Here is a 22,480-nt window from a genome sequence, read left to right on the forward strand (position 1 = left end):
GCTTGCTGGTCTCTGACTTTGTCCCATGATAGCAGCAATTCGTTCTTCTGGGTTTGAAACATGACCCAATATGTCAGGAATTCGTCCTGCCATTGGCTTTTGCAGTCCTCGTGGCTTCTCTGCCTCTTTTCCCTTCGAAGTTGAAGGTTTTTCTGGGCACTGGGCAGCCACATGCCTCTCTTTACCGCACTTGAATCATTTCCCATGTCTACGGAATTCAGCTATCTGTTCAGGGGTGAATGGAGATTTGCCTTTATAAGCCTTCGAAAATTGAGTACCCCTCGGCTTCTGAGGCTGAAACCCTTTCTTTTCAACCTTGGGGTACTCTTTCTTTTCTGATTTTGAAAAATCAGTTTTCTTTCTTTCGGCACGTCCTGCATGCAAGGATAGTACCGTGGATGGATCTTGTAACGGCACAAGACTAGCTAGTGAATCTGAATGCATAAGGTCTTGAATGTTCTTTGCCCCCAAAGCATTCACTACTGCCTGGATTCTTGGAGTGAGACCTGCTCTATATTTTCAGATCTTTTTGAAAGGTGCAACCTGCAAATAAGCATCCCAAAACTTTTGGTTGTACACATCCACTGTACATATGCAAACTGTCCCAATCTTGAAGAACATGGTCTCTAAACTGTTTAGGCATAAACTATCGGTAGAAGGCTTTCTTGAAGTCCTTCCACTTCTTTGGGGCTGACCCATCTGTGGTCTGTGCACTCCACCATGCACTAGCTGTCACTGTCAAGTGCAAACTGACCATTCTTAACTTGGAGGATTCTGAAAACTTTTCTGTGCCGAATGCAGCATCAAACTGCCTGATGAACTGCAATGCTTTGTCTGTATGACCATACTGTCCATTGTAGGTCATAAACTTGACAGATTTACCTCCCTCTTTGAATTCCTTGGTTTCTCTGGAAGACTCTCTCTTCCTAGACTTCTTGTGTTTCCTTCTTTTCCTGGATGGTTTATCTGATAAAGAAGAAGAAGATACAGAAGTCGAACTCGGGGTAGACGGTGATGGACTAGGAGATTGGTGATGATGCCTCGATCTCTTCCTGCTATGAGACCGTCCCCTATGAGATCTCTCTTTCTCTGGTTGTACACGAGAGTGTGCCTCTGGCATTGGCACATCATATACTGCATTAGGCATAGCTTCTGCTTGAAACAAATGCTGAGCCCTTGGATCCTTTCTGAGATTTTCCATCTCTTGTATAGGAGTGTGTACCATCTGCTCAAATTCTTGTTGAGTTTGTTGCACACTTCTCTGATTTGGATGCGCATCCCTATCTTGTGAATCCCACTGGATAGGTGATTGAGCCATCTTCTTACAACTCGTTTGAGATCTGCAAATTTCTCGCACACACACTGTGTATGCAACTGATGCACGCTGCCTTCGCTTTTCAAGAGAAAATTTACCTCAACAAGAGGTGTCTTGCATTCACAATCTATGCCAGTACTGGCTGTCAATTCAAGGCATATACCCACATAGTTGCCAAAGCATCAACAACTATATTGCCCTTTTTCTAGCTGCTGCAGATGGCTTCAAAAAGCATCTGTTTTTCCCTCGTTTCACTGCTCAAAGGCATGCATACTCTTTTTCTGCAAATCTCTGTTTTCTCTGCTTTTCTGCTGCTTTTCTGACAGTAAAAGTCTGCTTTCTCTGTTTTCTCTGTTTTCTCTGCTTTTCTGCTGCTTTTCTGACAGTAAAAGTCTGACAGGCAGGTGAAATCTGCTAGCAGAAATAGTCTCTGCAACTGTCCCTTTTTTTTTTTTTTTGGGGTGGGTGTGTGGACAGTAACCAGATGGGTAACTGGCTGGTTACACTAACCAGACAATTCTGGTCTGGTTTGGTTGGCTCCCAACTGAACTCAACCCACTGTAGTCTAGATAACCAGTTATGGTTTGGTTAACTACAGCCAAGGTTAGTTGGCCAAACCTGGTTTGTCTAACCAGTCTGACTTGGTTAGACCAACTAACTGAACGTCTGACCAGGGTTAACTAACCAGAGTTAACTTAACCATTGGTCTGCCACATCAGCAGCTGACTATCTGCCACATGTCAGTGCCACATCAGCTGCATGCGCTGCCACGTCATCATCGCACGTGTGGACCTGTTGGCTGCCACATCAGCACCACGTCATCGTCGCACGTTTGGACCTGCTGGCTGCCCCATCAGTGCCACGTCATCGTCGCACGTTTGGACCTGCTGGCTGCCACGTGTCCTCCTGCGTGAAGCATCACTGTCCCTCTAACTTTCCGTCACGAGATTTGAAGGTCTAGTGTTGTGTGCGCCTGTGTGGAGGTCTCGCTGGCCATCACATCAGAGAATACGCCAAAACGTCTAGGCGACGGTGGAATCCCCCTGCTCACGTCGGAACCTCAAAATGGACTTCCCAAATAAATCCTGTCGTTGCGTGTAGACCCGCTGCTTTGCACATTCGCTACACTTTGCTAGCAATTGCGAATCAACACCCGCAGCTTGATGCACAACATCAGAGGCTCCAAACAAGGGACAAGGTCTTCTTCTCACAACAAGAGCTCCGAATAAAGTCCCGTCACTTATGCTTGCTGCGTGAACGGAATCTCTGCGTCAATCTTTCCGTCAACGGAACTGCTTCCTTCTCGTTCATTTCAGTAGGGCCTAGCTCTGCGTAACCTCAATCCCTTGCGCTCTTCGCGCTTTATCTACCCGATCGTCAAAGCTTGAAGAAGCCTCGAAAACAAGCTCTGATACCAATGCAATACTAGCTCTCGTAAAAGACAGCAGAGACACTCTCATTTGCTCTCCCTCTCTCCCTCTCTCAACAGAGACACTAGGGCCCAGGACAACATGTCGGGCTGGACCCCCCCCAAGGTATTTTATTCCTTGAAGAGAATCTATTACAAGAGTTCAGCGTAGAGCTGTCTGATACATTCCCAAAAATCCAAAACATGAATCATTCATCACAAGAGCTTCAAGCTCATTTCAAATTGGCAACATGCCACTTGTCTAAAATCTAGACTAAGTCCTATTACATGCCACTAAGGGCCACTATGGAGTCTTCAAAGCACTTGGTCACACGAACCGCCTCCTAGATGCTTGTTAGGCTCCCGTAGCGCTTAGGAAAAATAACTCTTCCTAGTACCTGCAACAATTAATTAAAGCACACCACCATGGCACCCTCTTTGTTAGCGCTTTGCATGCAAATAACACACTGTGGACTAATTCTAGTCACGGTGGGCGTCCCCACTGAACACATGTGCACACCTAACAAATATAAAAATATATATTTATTCTCTAGTTGACCGGAGTCAACACTTTTGATTATAATTAAGGAGCTTTGACCAAGGGTCGAGGCGCCTTAATTATAGCCAAGTCTCTACAACCGAAGTTGGCACAACTCTGCTACCGAAGTTGGCACATCTTGGTTAACCGGTGTTAACCCTCTTGGCGCATGCCAAGTCTTGTTGACACTCTCTGACTGTAGTCAGCTCTGTGGTTCTCTGGTTAACCGCAGTTAACCCTCTTGGTAATAAACCAAGTCTCCCCGACCGAAGTCAGGTTTACTTGACTAGAGTCAAGTATCTTTGACCGTAGTCAATCCTTTGACCATTAAAAGAATTCTTTGACCATAATTCACACATATAAAACTCTTTAATTATGATTAAATAAATGGTCAACTGTACTTTGACTTAGGATATTTACATTGTGGTGACACAATGTGTTGGACGCAATCCAAGAATTGTGCTGCAAAGAATGTCAAGAATAGGTTGACTACGCATAAGTTTAAAGGGGACACTCGAATCTATCATGGATCATGAAGCTCGAAGACTATGCCGTATGCCTTTATAGCTTGGAAGACTATGCTGTATGCCTTTATAGCTTTGTTGTTCACCTTTTCCGCTAACCAAAGAAGAAACAAGTGCTGGGTAGGGGAAGGGGAGCAGTCGTTATAGCCAATGCTCTTTCAAGCACTCACTTGCACATGAGCGCTTGTTTCTTTCATTTCAGCAAGTTGTTAAAACTTTTAAGTTTGATGACATGCTCTTGAGGCTCTGTGGGCATGTTGTGCTCTACCTGATTTTTTTTGGGATGAGATGCCATTTCATCATTTTGTGATCCTTATTATGCCGTTTGTTGGAGGCAATCCAAGAATTGTGCTGCAAAGAATATCAAGAATAGGCTCACTGTGCATAAGTCTAAAGGGACATCGAACCTGTCATGGATCATGAAGCTGGAAGACTATGCTGTATGCCTTTATAGCTTTGTTGTTCATCTTTTTGGCTCACCAAAGAAGCAATAGGTGCTGGGCGGGGGAAGGGGAGCAGTCCCAATGCTCTTTCAAGCACTCACTTGCACATGAGCGCTTGTTCTTTCATTTCAGCAAGTTGTTAAAGTTCGAAGCTTGCCCATGCATGTGTGAGACTAAGGAGAGAGCTTTAGTTGTTTTAGCTTTACAGTATCATGATGCATTTGGCAAGACTACACAGCTAACAATTCATGCCCCTATCTGATTGCAGGTGAGCACTCATAGTCAGACATAGTCCATGCATCAGACCGGGGGCTCCATTTTCCAGCAAGTCAATGGCACTAGTGGCCAGCCAAACATTGTGCTCTACCTGATTTTTTTCGGGATGAGATGCCATTTCATCATTATGTGAGCCTTAATGTGCAGTGTGTTGGAGGCAATCCAAGAATTGTGCTGCAAAGAATGTCAAGAATAGGCTCACTGCGCATAAGTTTAAAGGGGACACTTGAACCTATCATGGATCATGAAGCTGGAAGACTATGCCATATGCCTTCATAGCTTTGTTGTTCACCTTTTTGGCTCACCAAAGAAGAAACAAGTGCTGGAAAGGGGAAGGGGAGAAGTCGTTATACCCAATGCCCTGGAGTTGTCTCTTCCCAATTCCATAGATTTTCCCGCCTTTGTACAACTAAGGAGTCTTTTATCACTCAATGTAGTAATTTGATCACTTTACTAATTCACAAGAGGTATAATCCAAGAAAAATAATGAAAAAAGTACGCACAATCTTAGATATGAAGTCTTTTATCTATGGTGTATCGGCCTTAGGCATGTTTAGAATGATTAAACATAATTTGAAAACAAAAAGTGGGGAGCTGAATAGCCCGTTTTTCTTTTAGTTTCAAAAGAGAGTTTGATTGAGTATGCTTGTGCTTTCTAAGTTAGGAAGTAATTTTGCATCTTTGTAGGAAGCGGTACATAAGTGTAAGGGGTCCTTTTAGTTCTAGATAATGGCCCAAGACCGTCCCTAAAAAGGCAATGGTATCGACCGCGGATCTCGTACTGCACGGGGCATCCGAACGCGAAGTGCTCCTCTGACTCCACCTCTTGTTGATCACATAACGTGCATATGCGTCTCTCCCTGGGTATCTGGGTTTGCCCAAGAGACTCCGCGGGTCTTTAGAAACCCAGTATAGCTGCTTATGCTTGGGCACTGATGACGACATAAGTGTTGCTTTGCTTGCTAAGTATGTCTTCCTTTTGTTTTTCAAAAAAGTTTTTGTTACCTCTTTTTTCTTCTCTTTCGTTTTCTCTTTTATTTTGTGTGATTTTTGGACTTTAGAACAACCAAAAATCTAAAGCTGTATGATTGGATATATTCTAGTCTCACAAAGGTATATATATATAAAAGTTTCGTCCCAAGTTGCCCACATTGAGCTACACTCCTGAACGAGCTGGCAGAAGCATAAAGGAAGCTGTGTACAGGATTCTTCAATTGATAGCCCCTTGTTTGGTTAGAATCAACATAAATAACGTAAACACCCATGCAGTTAGCATCCAAGCATTGTAATTGCCTTATTGCTTGTTCTGTGGTTGTGCTTGCAAATAACAATCGGTCATTAGTTTTTTTGGTGTTTTAGCTCCAAGCAATTATTGCACAGCTTGCAATTAGGTCCTTGGCCTTTTGGGTTGTGCAGAATTTTGTGACTACTGTCTCTCTACTCACGCCTGAATTTATTTGGAAATTTCCACAACTCTTGGTTGGCAGAATGCAACGTGATTTTACAAAGAGGAAAAATGAAAAAACCAATGCTTGTAGAAACCTCTCTATTTCATAATAACTTAGTTTGTTCTACCCCTCTTCCAACCTTGCAGCGAAGCAAATACACCCATCGGTAGATTCCTTTTTAAGAATAGATGATGTGAATAATGTTACCTGTTGTTGAACAGCTCTAGGCCTGCATTTCAATGACTTTTGGGTGATACGTTACTTATACAGCATTAGACTTGAGTGTGGCACGCTATTTTACTAAAGGTCTAGAGATCTTGTCCTCCCTGTTAGTGTCCTAGCTGGTCACTGGCAGCTTTATGTCAGGAATACTTTATGAGCAGCGGGGACAGAAATGCTTTGTGATGGAGGTTTGTATCACTTCATTTCAAATGGATGTACACTAAAAATGACCCGCTTTTTTGTTGCTTTATTTCATATATTTGATAAACATTCCTAATTTTACAGATGCACCAGCATCACATCTCTGACTCCGGCTATTTCAGAGACGGAATCCGTTTTTGTTTGCCAGCTCTTTCTTTCTTTTCCATGAAGTAGACTTCTATTAAGTATGAGCAGCAGTCAAGAGCAAAGCACTGAAGGCATAAATACAACAAGCTCAGCATGAACAATAAATGATAAGATATTACTCAAATGTCTAGGCGTATGCAAATCCTGTGTGGCTGAAAGTGCCACACCATGCTAGTTAGAAAGAGTTGTTTGTCAACTCTTTTGATTCAGTTTCTCAGTAAATTTAGAAAAATTGTCATGTATTCATAGGCTAACCTCTGATTGTTTTTCAAACTCTGGACAGCATTGGTATCTCTTGCGTTCCTTATAATTCACACTTTCTCAATGATCATTGCTTTCAATGGGTACGAGGATGGCAAGAAGGTGCACCAGCTGTTTGCACCAGGATTGCATTTTTTGGCTTCGTTCCTGGTAAATTTTCAACCATCCATTATGAATTTGTCCTTATTGGGCCATAGACACCATGGATGATGAGTCTGCTCTTTCCCATCTGCCTTTGAGGGTTCAGAATATGGGCCTCTTTATGCCAGAGTGCCCGGTTGTTCATAATTTCTTGTTTTATTTGTTAAACGGGCATAATTAAATGGCTTATTCTCATGACCTTGATGATCCCTTTCTGAAGTTACTGACCCATGGTGAATGAGTCTTTGTTCTGTCTTTATGGAATTTATTTTCAATATTTTCAGGTCAAGCTGCTTAGTACGTCCCCCGACATTGAAAATTAGTATGCATGTTGATCATATTCTACATCCTTGAAACCAAATATGTCCCCATGTAGTAACTTAATGTTTTTTCTCTTAGGGCCTTGCCTAATCCTAACTTTGGAGGCTGACCTAGTTTAGACTGTAACAACTTCTCCGATGTAAAACCATTGTTTTCTTGCAAGAGAGGACACATAATTATTGATACCACATGGGTGACTTATGAACTTCTAAAAGACTATGTTTTATATTGAATATGAATGAACGTCTACAAAGAAAAGTAGGAATTGCTTCTTGAAAGGGTCGTCTTTGATTGGTTTGTCTTTCTTTTGTTGTGGCTTGTCATTAAATCTTTCATCCTTTCTTTGTAGACACTCGTGAACCTTCTTCCGGGGGGCTGTGTTGCTGGAGTTCCTTTGGCCTTATCCTGTGCAGCAGTTTCCCTCATCTATTGTGGAAAGATTGTTTGGGATAAAACAGGGCAGGAGTCTATGATTTCAACCAATGTGGAGAGAGTAGGGACATTGTCCTAGATTTTTAATCATTATTAAAAAAAAAATATTTTTACAAAGCAGCCCTATGCTGGGACTTGTATCAGGGTACAGGAATGTAGTTCCTTGTGGCAGCTGTGGCTGGCTGTGCGAGTTTCTTTCAAATGCTAATTTTTACTCCTCGATTTTCTTTTCAAATTAATATTGGAGATCTTATTTTTTAATTATTACAACAAGCATTGTATGTAAAGTTGCTGCACCACTTATGTGTGGATCCTGAAGGAAGCAGCAGACTATATTGAGCACTGAAAGGCTTGTGCTGTTAGATCCCAAGTCAATGATAGTTATAATTACAAAAATTATCCCTTTGAATTTTAAGGATAGAAAACTCAGACATCTTTTACAGGTACAATCAAGTTCACGATTTTACTTTGCGTTGGATCAAGTATGAATATAAAATTTCAAGCGAGGGGATTTACTATTCCAACCCAGCTTTTATGAGCTAAAGAAATTTTGTACTTTTGAACCGAAATGAGATTTTATTGTTTCAGGGAAGGGATGAAGTGAGCTATTCTTTCTATGCTATTATGATCTGACACATTATAATACATCATTGGCCTTGTCTTATAGGCAAGACTTTGCATTGTGTTAAAGAAAGTCTACTTTTTAGTCATTATGATGATAAGCCCACCTTGTTTGTAATAAGGACTCATATTGGTTATTTCTATTTCTCTTTAACGGACTTTTCACCAAATCTATACACTCCCCTTTAACAACAAAGTCAAAGACCTCCTCGTCACCTACCAAACCTAACAATTACTCATGCTTGTAATCTCTCTTACAAACTTCAACATCAGTAAATGTCACTATCACAGAAGGCAAGAAGCTCTTGTATCTCACCAAATGTCACCATCACAAAAGGCAAGAAGCTCTGAGAGAGTTGAATATCTTGTCTTGACATGATTAATAAGAAAACTAAATGTAGAGCAAAAGGTGTCTAGATTGTCCATGACTACTTGAATATCATGAACTGTGTTTGTTGGTGTCAGTTGCAAATTGTTGGTTTAGGGGTTTCTAACCATTTGGGAGTTCAATGCCTTTGATTACACCATCTTCAATTTGCTTATGAATTACCTAGCCACGAGCATCAATATCAAATTGCATATAGCAAGGGGGCCAATAGGCAACCTTGTCTTATTGACCTCTTAGGTTGAAATGGTTGAGTCATTTCCCATTTATAAAGACCTTGGTAGAGTCATTGGTTAGGAGAAGTTGAACTTGAGAGACAAAGATAGCTCCTAATCCCATGTCCCGGAGAGGTTGGACAAGGAAATCCCACTCAAGCCTATCATAGGCTTTATCAAAGTCAACTTTGAGAAAGAAGATGTCCTATTTAGTCTCTTTTGCATATTCATAGTCTTCCCAAATGTTAGTGATAGTCTCTAGGAGGTATTTGCCCTTAATGAAGCCTTTCTGTTCTTTTTGAATCTACATGTCCATTCTCTTTTGAATTCTAAGGGCCAAGGCCTTAGCAAAAAATGCATAGCTATGAATTAGCATGGTCTCTAGTTTTTTATGTCCTCCTTGTTCCCGTCCTTGGGTATCGGTTTGATGATACCTCCATTGATGTGGTGAGGGAGTTGTTGGTTTGCCACTCTCATTCCGCAATAATAGGAGATAAGGGCCTATCAAATCCCACAAGAATTTATAGAATTCAATGGGCAGGCCATCCTCTCTTGGAATCTTATCCTCTGCCATTACATGCGTTGCTCCTTTAAGGTCTTCCGAGGTAAGAGGAGTCTTCAAGTAAAAGCTATCAAAGTTTTGGGCAATTCTTGGCATATTCTTCTTGCTCGCTTAATAGACTCATCAGGCACAATGGAAGTGGATAACAGCTCTTTGTAATGTTCATATAAAGCTTGCATCTTATCCTCAGTGTTGTTGGCTATTGTTTCATCCTTCTTGTTTCCATTTGCTCTCTTTCTTCTAATCAATTTAAAGGTGTCTTTTGTTGGTCTGTCCATTGATATGCCCACCATTCTCTGAAATACAACTTAGTCTTAGTGAGTCTTATTTTTTCTTGAATTCTCAAGATCTCTTTTGCAATTATTAGTCGCTCTTGGGCTATCTGGTCACCCTCTTTGGCCCTCTCTTCAAGATGGTTAATGGATTGTTGGATGGCATCCATTCTCCGAACTCTTATCTTGGCTTTGTGCTTCCTTCTTGATTTCAACACTATGTATGTTTTTATCAGAGTCCTTTCCCAAGTCTCTGAAGCAATGCTGTTCTTTGTAAAACAGCTCCTTCAAATATAGGAATTTGTGTCTAAACACTCTTGAACTTAAAAAGATTGGGATTTGCTTTAAACAAAGATGAGGTCCTCCCATTACCAAAATCACAAAAAAATAGTACAGGGGTGTGATCAGATAAGCAAAGGGAGGAGAAGGTTTGACCTGTCATTTCGATTGTTTGACTAATCAAGTCTTGAGAAAGATACTGTGTCCAACCTAGCTTCCCTTCTTGTACCATGGAAGTCCCCTATAGAGTAGACATCTATCAAATGCAAATTGTCCTTCAATTCAAACCAAGCCTACATCTCTGAACCCCTGACCATTGATCCCTTTCTCTGCCATCTTCTTGCAAATTATCAACCATATTAAAATCTCATAGTACCACACTATTTTCCCCTAAAACTGTTAATGACTCCCAAGTTTGAAATCTTGACTAAACACTAGTAGTAGCATAAACAAAAGCAACATTAAAAGAGCAACCTTTGATTTCACAATATACTAAAATCTAACTATTAAGAGGATCAAGAAGAGTGTGTTTGACACCCTCTTTAAAGAAATTTAGGATTCCTATAGCAACCCCTCCTCTCCCATCTTGGTGATTTGTGGAGTACCATTCTCTTCTCATGTCTACCTGTCTAAGTTTGGCCTCTAGAGTAGTAGCTTTAACCATTTGTAAGGCTATAAAAGAGGGAGAGAGGAAGTTAGCTCTTTGCCAGTGATGATAAAGCCCATAAGCTCTTCTAGGGTTAGTAAGACCTCTGACATTAAGAGTCATAAAGAGATGGGCTTGCTTACCATTCTTTTTTTTTTTTGGGCAGAAAAAGTTTGTAATATATTATATCATCAAAGATATGATCAATACATATTCTTTAGAGTAGAGCAGACAGCTCCCATGGGGAGAAGTTTCTTTAGCAAAACATTTTTGACAGAAACTCATGAGCTTGAAGGCTTCTGATGATGGTACAAAAGATACAGATGACACATTGGTACCCCTCTTTTAAGTTTGTTACCATTCTTTTTTAAACCCTTCTTAGCCCTAGGGTTGGGGCTATTCACATGAGGGACCATACCCTTGATCTGAGACAGCCTTCTTTCTTTTTGTACAATGGTGAAGACCTTACCCTGACGTGAGAAGTCCTCTCCAGAAATTGTGTGGGGGTTGTCATCTCCAGATTCTTCTTCCTACAGTAGCTTTGTGACCATGTTGTCCCCTCTATTAACATCATCGTCACACTCTTTTGACCATCCTTCTCCTAGCTTTATGGCATCTCCTTTGTTCTCATTCTCTCTGTTCCACTGCTTAGTTTCCTTGTCAATCAGCACATCAATGGCCTTCTTAGGGGGAATGGTGACTTCTTTGTCCTTACCTCTGTTTCTGATAGCTTGTGAATTGACTACTAATTCCTTTGACCTACTAGGAGAAACAGGAGGAGGTGGGGTTTGCTGATTTTCTTTGGGAGCCCATTTCTCCTTAGGGGAGTTGGAGCCTGTGAAGGGGCAGCTGTGAGTTTTGGTTTAGGCTTTTTTTGTGGACAGTTTGTGACACTATGGCTTTGTAAACCAAACAGAATGCAAGAATTGGGTAAATTTTTATATACCAGTCCTTGCGCTCTAAAGACAGAACCATCTCTGTTAACTATCACAAGGGTGTTTGGTAGATCTTCAGCCATATCCATCAGCACACATACTTGTGGGTTACCATGGGATTGATAAAATTTTGCTTTTCAATACCTAATACCTTACCCAACCTACTAAAAAGGGCTGGAAGTATGTTCTGGGCTCATTAGTGGTTCCTCTCTGGTGGGATACTCAAGGGGATGTGATTTTCTCTTGGGTCATGCTTTTAGTTCTTGTCTCCTCAGTACGGTGAGCGTCTTCGGATTTTTTGTTTGTGTTGGTAGCATATCACCTCCCCTGGTGCCTGTAGCAGCTCCTGCATGGATGGCCTCCCTAGTGGTTCGTTTGATTGTTATGGACAAGCCTCCGTCGTGAATGGACTAGCTTGGGGGTGCAAATCCACCTCCAAAGTCATCTTCTCTTCTTCCTTCACTTGCGCGATGTTCTCCTTTAGAGCTTTCAACTGTTCCTCTTGCAGTGGGAGTGGGATGAGGTTTCTCCACCAAAGGCAAGGCTAGCATAAGACATTCTAGACCTGCATGCGCGGAAGAGGGTTGCCCTCCTCATCGTGCATGGTAACCCTGGTAGGAGAAGGTGCTCTATTATGAAAGTCCATGCCAGATTTGTTTTTCGGAGCTCCCTATCGTATTCTAAGCCGATCGATTTTAGTCTTTCGTCGGTTTCAAAGGGGAAAGATGATTTCATCAGCCGCATTGCTCTCCTAGGAAAAAGGTTTGAAAATCTCAGGTACTGCACCATACACGGGCCTGAGAGGAGGAGGAGGTGATATGGATTGAGGCTGAGTCCCCTCACTGTCATAACCCCCCCATCACCGTCCTCCATCTCATCTAAATAACTGGTTTGGGAATTGAGCATGCCTGTATACTTGGTCTAGGTTCTAAGAAATAGTAATAATTTTTGCATAAAAGGAAGCTCATTCTCAATCATTAGGTTGTGGATGAGCCTTTTCTTTCCTCTCTTTGTATGTGCCTTTTGCAAATAAAGCACGTACTAACAAATTGAGTCTTAGAAGCCTTGAACAACATTTCTTAAAAAGATGTGTATGGCATGTTTAAGACATAAACATCAAAACCTATTAGGATTTACATGATCTATGTAGCATTAGCTACTAACCTATATCAATTCATCTTACAGGATAGAATACCAATAAGCATTGTTGTTTAACATTAGGAGTGCAATTACATCCAATAATTCAAGGTTATTATATTGCCTACAAGGTTAGCACTATGGAAATGCCTTTAGGATTAATCCATCTCCTTGAAGCAATTATTCTAAAAGAGATCTCCCTGTCCTATTTGAGAACCGGTATGCAAGAGTGATTGCAAAGCAATGCTCTATAAAAGGGTTGGTGGAGTTGGAAAAAAGTTAATAGAAATAGCGATTGAAACCTCAAGCAAAAAGACTTTAAGGAAGCCCAATTAGTCTTATTCCAGATTGCATGCAAACACAATAAAATTTTGAATTCGTGGGACTAGGGGCGTTCATAATAGAGAGATCACAAACTAGGTTGCAATTCACTAGACCCTTGAGAGGATGGAATTCAATGGATTTGTCAATAGAAGGAGACTTCCTAAAGATATTACGTACAAGCACTTGAGATTGAACAATAGATTGAATAGCAATGACAACCATTTGGAGCCAATCTCAAGAAGACCATACAAATTTTCCTTTAGCTCTTAATGCGTTAGTCATGCAACCCTCATTGCAATGGTCCAATGGACTCATATTGCACGAGAAACTATTAGGATGTCTGTTGATGCTAATGAAGTATTAGAGATCACTCCCCTTGGAAGAAATAAATAAAAGATAACAATAGGGTTCAAAGCATCATTGGAATTTGGCTAGAAGTCAAACTCATAGATACACACCCCTTTGGAAATTGATGGGGAACCTAGCTTTGTCACCTATACATGCAATTTTCAAATTGCTAGATTTAAGTTTCCCAAGATCTCTTGGTATACTGAAGGAGTCCTTGATCAACATAGGTGACCTTCAATTAAACTATAGTTCTACATCATTAGAAAGGTCTTAGATGAAATAGACCAAAGTGGTGTAGAAATGGGGTGGGGGGGATAAGATCAATATGATGCAAGGAAAATTGCCACTAGTGACGTCAATTCTAGAGAACTTGCAAGCAAAATGAGATACTATGAAGACCCCTTGCTATTAGGAATAATACAAGGGCATACTTACTCTAGGACCCCTTGCTATTGGAAGAACACAAGGACATACTACTTTAAGACCATCTTATCAACTAGACGCCCAAGTAGCAAGTGCAAATAAAGTCATTGGGGGAGGTACAACTACTACGATGGTCTAATTGTAGGAACTAACATTGGCTAGACAAGCTAGAAAGAGGCATCATGGAAGGGGCATGAATAATTACACCCTAAGAGAGAGCACAAAAAAAGATGAATCAGGGACCTTTAAAAGAAAGTATGATGAACACACAAGAGTTAACATAAAAAGTAGGATAAAAGACAAATATGGGTTTTGGGAGAGGTACTTCTTGCCTAAGGATGGAGGATATATGTGACCAAACCAATTGTTGAAGCCAAAACTATTGCTCTTCCTGATAGGTTTAAGATACTAACTTGAACAAAGTATCCACTGCCTCACAACGATGCATTGAGTTTGCAATCATCAAAATAAAAGGGCAAAAAAGCACTTGACATGCACTAAAACATTTGAGACCTTTTACTAGTCTAGAAGCATTGGTAACAATAATATTATTGCTCTTAATGCTCCTATTATTGATGCTACTATTATAAGGATCCCAATAAGAAGTCATATTACTAAGTTGTTACTGCTAAGGATACTCTCATGACCTCCTCACAATAGTAGATCATAACAAGCCCTTGTGAGAATCCATCTTTGTGACCCTTTGCAAAAATCAATAGGCAACTGTGCCAAATGAATGAAATGGGTCAAACACTCCTGGTCAAAGTTCTTGATTTAAAACTACAATTTCAAGAGTTCATGGAAGATGACTATCATACTTTCCCTCATAAATTAGGCAATCATGACCCATCATGAAAGTTAGACATGTTATGAAGCTATAATCAAACTTGAGAGATCTGTAAGGCTAGGCAATTAGTGAGGTACTATCCAAATCCTGTAACTCACTCAGAAGAATTGATTTGAGGCCTTCATGAGATAATTGTATGATTATTCAGAGTAACCTGTATTTTGCCAATTGAGGAGAAATCCATTCAAGAGGAGAAATCATAGACAACAATAATTGAAGCACCATTGGGCTAGGAATTGATAAAGAAGCTAACTATGCTAGCAGAAAGACCGGTTGTATGTGATTTGGCATTTATTGAGCACTTAATAAAACCTAAATCTTTCCCATGTTCTTCCTGTGGTGGGGAAAAGTCTCTAATGAGTGTGGACTAGGTGGTATTGTTGACATGTTTTCCTATCAAACAAGCAATAAATTTGTGCCAAGTATAGTACTTTGTTCTCCATGGCTTGAAAAATATTGGTGCAAGGTGACAAGATTTAATATATAGCTTAATATGCTAGATAATAGCCAAGGCCTTGAATGTCCATGACATGGGTATTTCCAAATAGCGTGATTTGTATGGGTGCAAGAAATACTTCAAAGCCCAAAAAGTGACCTTTGAAAACATTAAGCTCAATCACATAGCTGATGACACTTTGAGGAATCTAGCTAGGTACTTTCATGTCATTGCTGTCGTATGCCTATATCTTGGACTAGCTCAAAGAAAGAGCACCTTGAATTTCTCCAATATTTTAAAAATGGAGAGGAGGAATTCAATAGGGTCTTGCACGAGGTATTGGTAGTTAAGAGTTAAATACCCTTGAGGACCACACAATCTATTCAATCCATTGACTATAAGTTTTTATATGGCCATAGGAAATAATACAAGGTGAAGTTTATTTGTTAATAACCACTCTGCCTGCCATATCTCATAGGACTTAAAAGGATTCATAATAAAAAGAGACTCCTATACTTGTTGGGCAACAAAGGGCTCTATTGATAGAAAAAGAAATGCTTAGTCACTCTAGAATAGGCTCTCGAAGTGGGAAATCTCAAACAAAAAAGAACATAAAAGAATGTTGAGGGACCTTGGGATACCACACCTAGCAAGTGAGCTACCACTTAGGCCCCCCTACTACCACAAAGTCAAGCAATTTAGAGTAAAATGCCACTCTTACATAATAGATCCACACCTATGGAAACTAAACCCTAGAAAACAATAATAGAGTGCATGCTAGCGTGGAGGAAGAGGGCAAGAAGGCTTGTGGTATTCAAACCTTTTGTGACTAAAATGTTTGTAAGCTACATAAAGATCTAAAGATCTTTTGGACGATTGAAAAGTAGGTATTACAATACAGTAAAGACATGCTTGTTAAATCTTGTTTTGTTTTTCTTTGATAAGTACAAGTTCGTCCTTTTCTCTTTTTACAAATTTCAAGATTTGAGTTGGTGAAAAATTCCAAGTTGGTGGTGAATGACTTTTGTATAGATTTTACCATCCAATATTTTAAAGCTTGCAATATTCTTTCCTTCATATTTGAAAATTTACCAAGCTAGAATAAGACATGTTGGAGGATCAACCCTATGCAATTAACTCTACAGCAAAAGAGATGAAAGGTATTAATGTAGCGGCTACTTCAACATTCGGTAGAAATGTGGGATGGTTATGAAACAATAAATATAGTTATGAATCCAATAACCCCTTGAGCCCATCTTTTGGTTGCATAAACTTGAATGGTGCACTACAGAGCTTTGAAAGCAATCCTTGTTTCCCTTCATGCCAGGTGCATGCCCTAGGAAGTACTCAACCAAACAAGTGAAAAAATGCCACATAGAATAATATCGGCTTATGTTTACCACTCTACTGTGTGCCATCACTTTTAATGAAGTTGGTCCAGAATATACTCTTATCTACCATGGACTCACACATCCACTACTTAATGATGCTTTGAATTTATTTAATAATGCAAACATATGTCATAGAAACATCTCTACCAATCTCCTCTTCCAATTAGAGTACATGGCTGAGCACAATAAACTATCAAATGCTTTGAGTCTTCTCAAAAAGCATCCATGACTTTACAATGGTTGAGCACAATCACCTATCAATTGCGCTAAATCTACTCAAGAACCATCCATGATCTTACAATTCTTGAAATACTTGGATTCAATGTTTGAAACATGCATCAAGCATGCCATTCTGACATTCATCCAAGGGGTTGAGTGAATTCCCTTTTTGGTTCAATTATTTCCTCATTGTTGGATCCTTATCCCCCCCCTTTTTTTTCATTGTACTGAAATTGAAAGTGCCAAACGATCCTATACAAGGTGACCAAGATAAGCCCTAGGCTGCCCCTAGGGCTTGAACTTGCGGCAAACTCGGGGCTGGCACATACGTGCCCACATGTTTTAGTTGGTTGGTTTAAACGTTGATGGTCTTGACCATCATCGTTCTGTGGGAGGTTAGACAATGCTGTTGCCATTATCACTGAGTAGTTTCCGCCACCTATCGTTGAGAAGATACGAATGCTCTTGATGTTGGTCATCCTAGTTAGCTACCCTTTTTTGACATTTTCTTTTTTGCCACGTTGTTATGAAAGGACTTCTTGGATCATTTGCTATCATTGTTTCCTGAACGGTTGACCCAACAAGCCTCTTTCTTTGTGACATCTTCATCTACCCAAATCTACTCCAACATATGTCGATCAAGCCACCACTTATCTCTAGTTCATTACCCTTCAATAAAGGTCCTATAGCTGACCACCTATTCAGATCTTTTGAAGTTACCATCGATGTATTTTTTGGGGCTTTTATCTGTTGTTGGTTGCCCATAATCATGTTGATGTTGTTCTACATTTGGACTCCTCATTCTTCGATGTTCACATTGCCTATGTTGTATGCACTCGATCAATGTTACTTGACATTAAACCCAGTGGGACCTTTATGATTAATAGTGCTACCTCCAGCATAGCATAGGAACTATACGCATGATGTTTTGCTCTACTTCTAGGGAGTGAGTTCTTTGAACTCCTTTGCTGAATAAATTGTATGCGAATAAATCGTATGTGTAGCGAGTTCTTTGAACTTATTTGCCGCAATGAAGTGAAACATCTTTGCTTACCGAATTTCTTTACATCTTCCATTTGATACTACATTAACTTAATAGTGCTGGTGAATTGAAAAAAATCAAACGATGGACTATGGTCAAGCATGTTTAGATAAATATTATAAGAACAAACTAATGAATTCATTGCATAACACCCATTGGACACAAATGTGATGCATTGCATTTGGGTATTTTTCATGGACTTTTCATATGAAGAACTTTTTGAATTGTGCATTATAATGACGTTGAACCATTGCCACGAGAGCATGTACTTGAATTCCTTAATTGCGGGTTGAATTCAAAGTTATTTGCTATTTGACATTTTGAAATTCTTCTTAACAAGATTTGACACTTCATTCAAGGTAATAAGATATGATGGGAAACACTATCAACCATTTTTCATGTAAAACCATCCATAGGCAATAAATGCCATCACCTTCTAGTGGATGAGAGTTGCACACGCCATACAATTGTTCCACTGGTAAGGAAGGACTCAAGACAAACATATGTTGTGTGGACCCACGAGCATGAGGAACAACTATGTTTACTACTTAGAAACTACTCTTCACCTGCTTGACAAATAGTAATGATACATGACAATGACTTCCCACACAAGAAGTATGCCATAAAGGCAATAGAGAGGAAGATCTATAGAATGAGAATGCCCCTTTCATTAACACCCAACAAAGTGAATGAAGCAAGGTGAATTTATACAAACAACATGCCAGTATAAGTACCTATTCAATGCCTTAGCCAATGAAGACAATATGTAAGGCAACAAAGCACTACTCGCTTTGAAGAAGAATATAAAAGATCCATTCATGATACCCCTCGCTTTCCATGCATTTCTTGTCAGTCGCTCACATTCAAATGGAAACTAAATAAAATAAGTGAACGGTGTAAGCATTTCATGATCCAAGCAGGGTTAGTAAAAGAATCGATTACCCATAATGAAAGGAAAATATGCTCACTTTGTACAAAACAAGTCAAGCACAAAAAGATACCCATACTTTCATACCCACACATGACCGTTGCAAAGAGAACACGATACACATCTAGAGTTAAAGAAATTGAAGCTAAAATAGTTGCAATAAGCATCCCATTTGCCAAATAAAGGAGTTATCATATGATGGGCAAAGGATGGACAGTATGTCTTATGTGGAAGTAGCATTTTCAATGTTCTTGCTGATGTTGACGGACCACAAAGAGTCCTTCCACATTTCTTGACAGACGATTCAATAGTTCTAGTTGCAATTAAAAGAAAAATGGAATATACAAACAATTACAAGAGTGTCATTATACAACCAATATTGAGTGTACATGCTTTAAAGGAGTTCTGGGAAGATCACTATCCAAAAATTACAATTACATGAGTGGCATTGTATGGCCAACATTGACTGCACATGCTTTAAAGGAGTTCTTGGAAGTATTGTTGAAGAAGTGAAAGGAAAGCATGAAGCTGAACACGAAATGAGAGAATGCTTGCTTATAGAATGAAGAAGGTTAAGGTCCATATGTAGGCACCTCTACATGAGCCACCAAGCTCCACAATCATCTCCTCAATCATCTCCTCAATCAACTTCTAGAATCTCTCAATCATCCTATGTGGCATCTACCACCACCTAACAGTGCTTATGGGCACCTAACTATGCCTCTAGCACACACACATAGAACCCAAGGTGTGCCTGGGGCATACACCTTGAGATATCCCATCAAACCCCCCCTCAAGGGAATGTCTCAGGCTATGTCAAGGATACATCTAGTCTCATAGTTTCTCATGCCATCTCATGGTGGTCAAGGATAAATATATGGCTAGGATCTCATGCTAGCAAGGGTTCCCAAGGGTGTGAAGTAAACAAAGGGATACATAAGACCCTCCAATGGTTATCTCCCCTGCATGTACATGCACACAATGTCTGCAGGAGGTACCATGGAGCTAAACACATACACATTGCCTACATCACATGGTGACTAGAGGTGTTTACAAAGAACACAATAGTTTATTCCATTCATTTTGGAGGACTATCCAAGCAGAGTACCTTGAGTTAACATAAAAGAGAGATCTAGAGCATATGTGGAGCTGGTTCAAAAAGCATAATCATCATAGGAGGCCTCATCTTGTGGAGGCACATCAACTGAAAGTAAATTGGTAGTTTCTGGTTTTGTAGTTGCTTCCTTCTTGGCAACCATTATCTTGGCAATCTGCAACAAGGAAGCCATGTTGGCATTCTCTTCCATTGTAGCATAACAAAACATTGCTTCATGATTTGGCTTTCCACATATTTTGCATAAGCAAGCCATGAGAGGGTCTAACCCAAGAATTGGGTAGTGTCTACTCTCTTACAAGCTAGAAAAAGCTGAAAAGCTTCAAAGTACAAGCATTTGGTGTAGCAAACACTTGTAACCAAATTCCATAATAAAAATCATAATGGAAATGATACTTCAACTTGCATGCTTGATAGAGGTGGTTAAATGAAAGCATTTTAGGCAAATCCAGGTATAGCAACCTAAAGGAAAGTTGTAGCCACAATTGTATTGATGCTATTCAACACTTTAAAACATCAGAAATGCCAAAGTAGCATCTAATGTAGCACAAAACTCACAACACTGTCAAAACTGTCCAAAACAGAGGCCTGATCTTGGAGGGCTTGTATCTCACTCTTCAAGGCAAAGAAAAGAGGGCTTTCTAGGTAGAAATAAAGCTGTTATAGTAGAGAAGAGCCACTGAAGAGGAAAGGCGAAATGCCGCATCATGTCGCCATAGCCAAGAGCTTGATTGTTGATTGGTTTTTTCATGTTTTCTCCCTCCTCGGTGGACTATTTCACTTCAAATTTGGACAGGGGCTAGCTCATGATGTTGTGCAAGCGTGGCTCAGAGGAATTTTGAAATGGTTGCTCCAGCAAGTTGTATTGCAGAAAATGGCATCAGGAAGAAGGTGGCTATTGCGTAGGTCTGTGGGCACCATTCCCTAATTGCTCTGATGTGGAAGATCACCCATACAAAGGGTCTCTCCAGCCAAAAGGACTCTGGGAATGGTTGCTTGTAGGTAGAGAACAAGCTCACACAAAATTTCGGAAGGAAAGAGGAAAATTGCATAAGAAGAAGAAGAAGAAGAAGAAGAAGAAGGTGACATGGCATAAATGGGCTCAAGGAGGATCATAGTGCTCTGATACCATGTTGAAAAAAGGAAAGCATGAAGCTGAACACGAAATGAGAGAATGCTTGCTTATAGAATGAAGAAGGTTGAGGTCCATATGTAGGACCTCTACATGAGCCACCAAGCTCCTCAATCATCTCCTCAATCAGCTCCTAAAATCTCTCAATCATCCTATGTGGCATCTACCACCACCTAATAGTGCTTATGGGCACCTAACTATGCCTGTAGCACACACACATAGAACCCAAGGTGTGCCTGGGGCATACACCTTGAGATATCCCATCAAGTACCACTATATACACAAGGCAATATCACATTGAATCCTTTGTGGATTGACTGCATTCTTAACTTGCAAGACTCTATGAGAGAGCACAGGGTCTTAGTAATTAAATCCCCCCCCCCTAAAGAGCTTGCATTTACAACTTTGTTTTATGGACACCTATGGAACTATAACATCCCTACATGAAGAACTTACCAAGATATAGCACATTGGGAACTCATGAAAAAGGACTAGCATTTTGCATACTCGATAGAGAATGTATTCTTCAAGACCATGAAATTCTTAGTCCCAACAAGTAATCTCTTCAACATGGGTGCTAATGAGAAAAGGGCAACTACGAGGAAGGACACTACAAGCAAAGGATACGATACAAGACAAAACATAGCCTTATCTCTACTAGTACTAGAAACTTCACATACATTAACACGAGTAGACAAAGCAGCTTCACAAGCAACCAAACAAGAAATGACAATGTTTTTACTAATTCTCTAGCAAGGGAGAGAATACAAAAGGTAAAAAATGCTATTCTCAACACACAACATATAAATGCACAACAGTCAGTCTACATAGCCTTATCTCTACCACTCACAAATAGTACTAGAACCTTCACATACATTAACACAAGTGCTACAAAAGACCGGACATTGCTACTAAAATGGAGACCAACTAGAAAATATGGATCCATATAGTACATATATTTTCTTTGAAGATCACATAAAGAAGTATTGTAAGTGCAACATTCACATGCAACATCTATGCTTGGAAGAAATTACTGCGCAATATAATAGTAGTAGAAAAGGTTTACAAAGAAGAAAATACCCAAAGATAATTTGATTTAACAATTACAACATAGCAAAAGATCTAGAAAGCCATTTTTGAGAATTGTGCTTGCTATACTTGCCATTCATTCGGAATGGACATATACTAAGTGACAAATTCCCAAAGTGATAGGATAAATACAAAGGCCAATAAGAAACAATAGAACTAAAAATAACAATTCAATAAACTATTAGTTTGTGACATTGGAAGTATGAGAGACAATGTAATAGATAGCTCATCTTTGAGCAACTCAGAGGTAGGACAAATTCGCGAAGGATTCAATCTTGCTACAGAAGAGGACCTAGCATTTTTGAGAAAATTACATACAAAATAATGCCGAATCAATAATTCTACTATAGATAGATAGCTTACACAACAACAACACCTCCTCTTAGAAGATTCGATGGTACAAAAGCATACAAAAAATAATTCAAAAATAAACTTGCTTCTCATAGGAAATGCAAGCA

General features: G+C 39.9%; 1 protein-coding gene across 1 annotated transcript in view; it reads left to right on the plus strand.

Moving 5' to 3' along the window:
* The window catches only part of LOC147881221 (gamma-secretase subunit APH1-like protein), a 30,213-nt gene extending 21,856 nt beyond the window's left edge, over nucleotides 1–8,357 (plus strand). The window contains exons 5-6 of the mRNA XM_087369802.1: nucleotides 6,806–6,933; nucleotides 7,595–8,357. Of these exons, the coding sequence (XP_087225928.1) occupies nucleotides 6,806–6,933; nucleotides 7,595–7,756 (290 nt within the window). The 3' untranslated portion in view covers nucleotides 7,757–8,357. The remainder of the gene's footprint in view (nucleotides 1–6,805; nucleotides 6,934–7,594) is intronic.
* Nucleotides 8,358–22,480: the final 14,123 nt, after the last annotated feature.

Source organism: Dipteris shenzhenensis, chromosome 31 (genome assembly GCF_047967505.1).
Source record: "Dipteris shenzhenensis isolate YYH24624 ecotype China chromosome 31, Dip_SZ_1.0, whole genome shotgun sequence".
NCBI lineage: Eukaryota > Viridiplantae > Streptophyta > Polypodiopsida > Gleicheniales > Dipteridaceae > Dipteris > Dipteris shenzhenensis.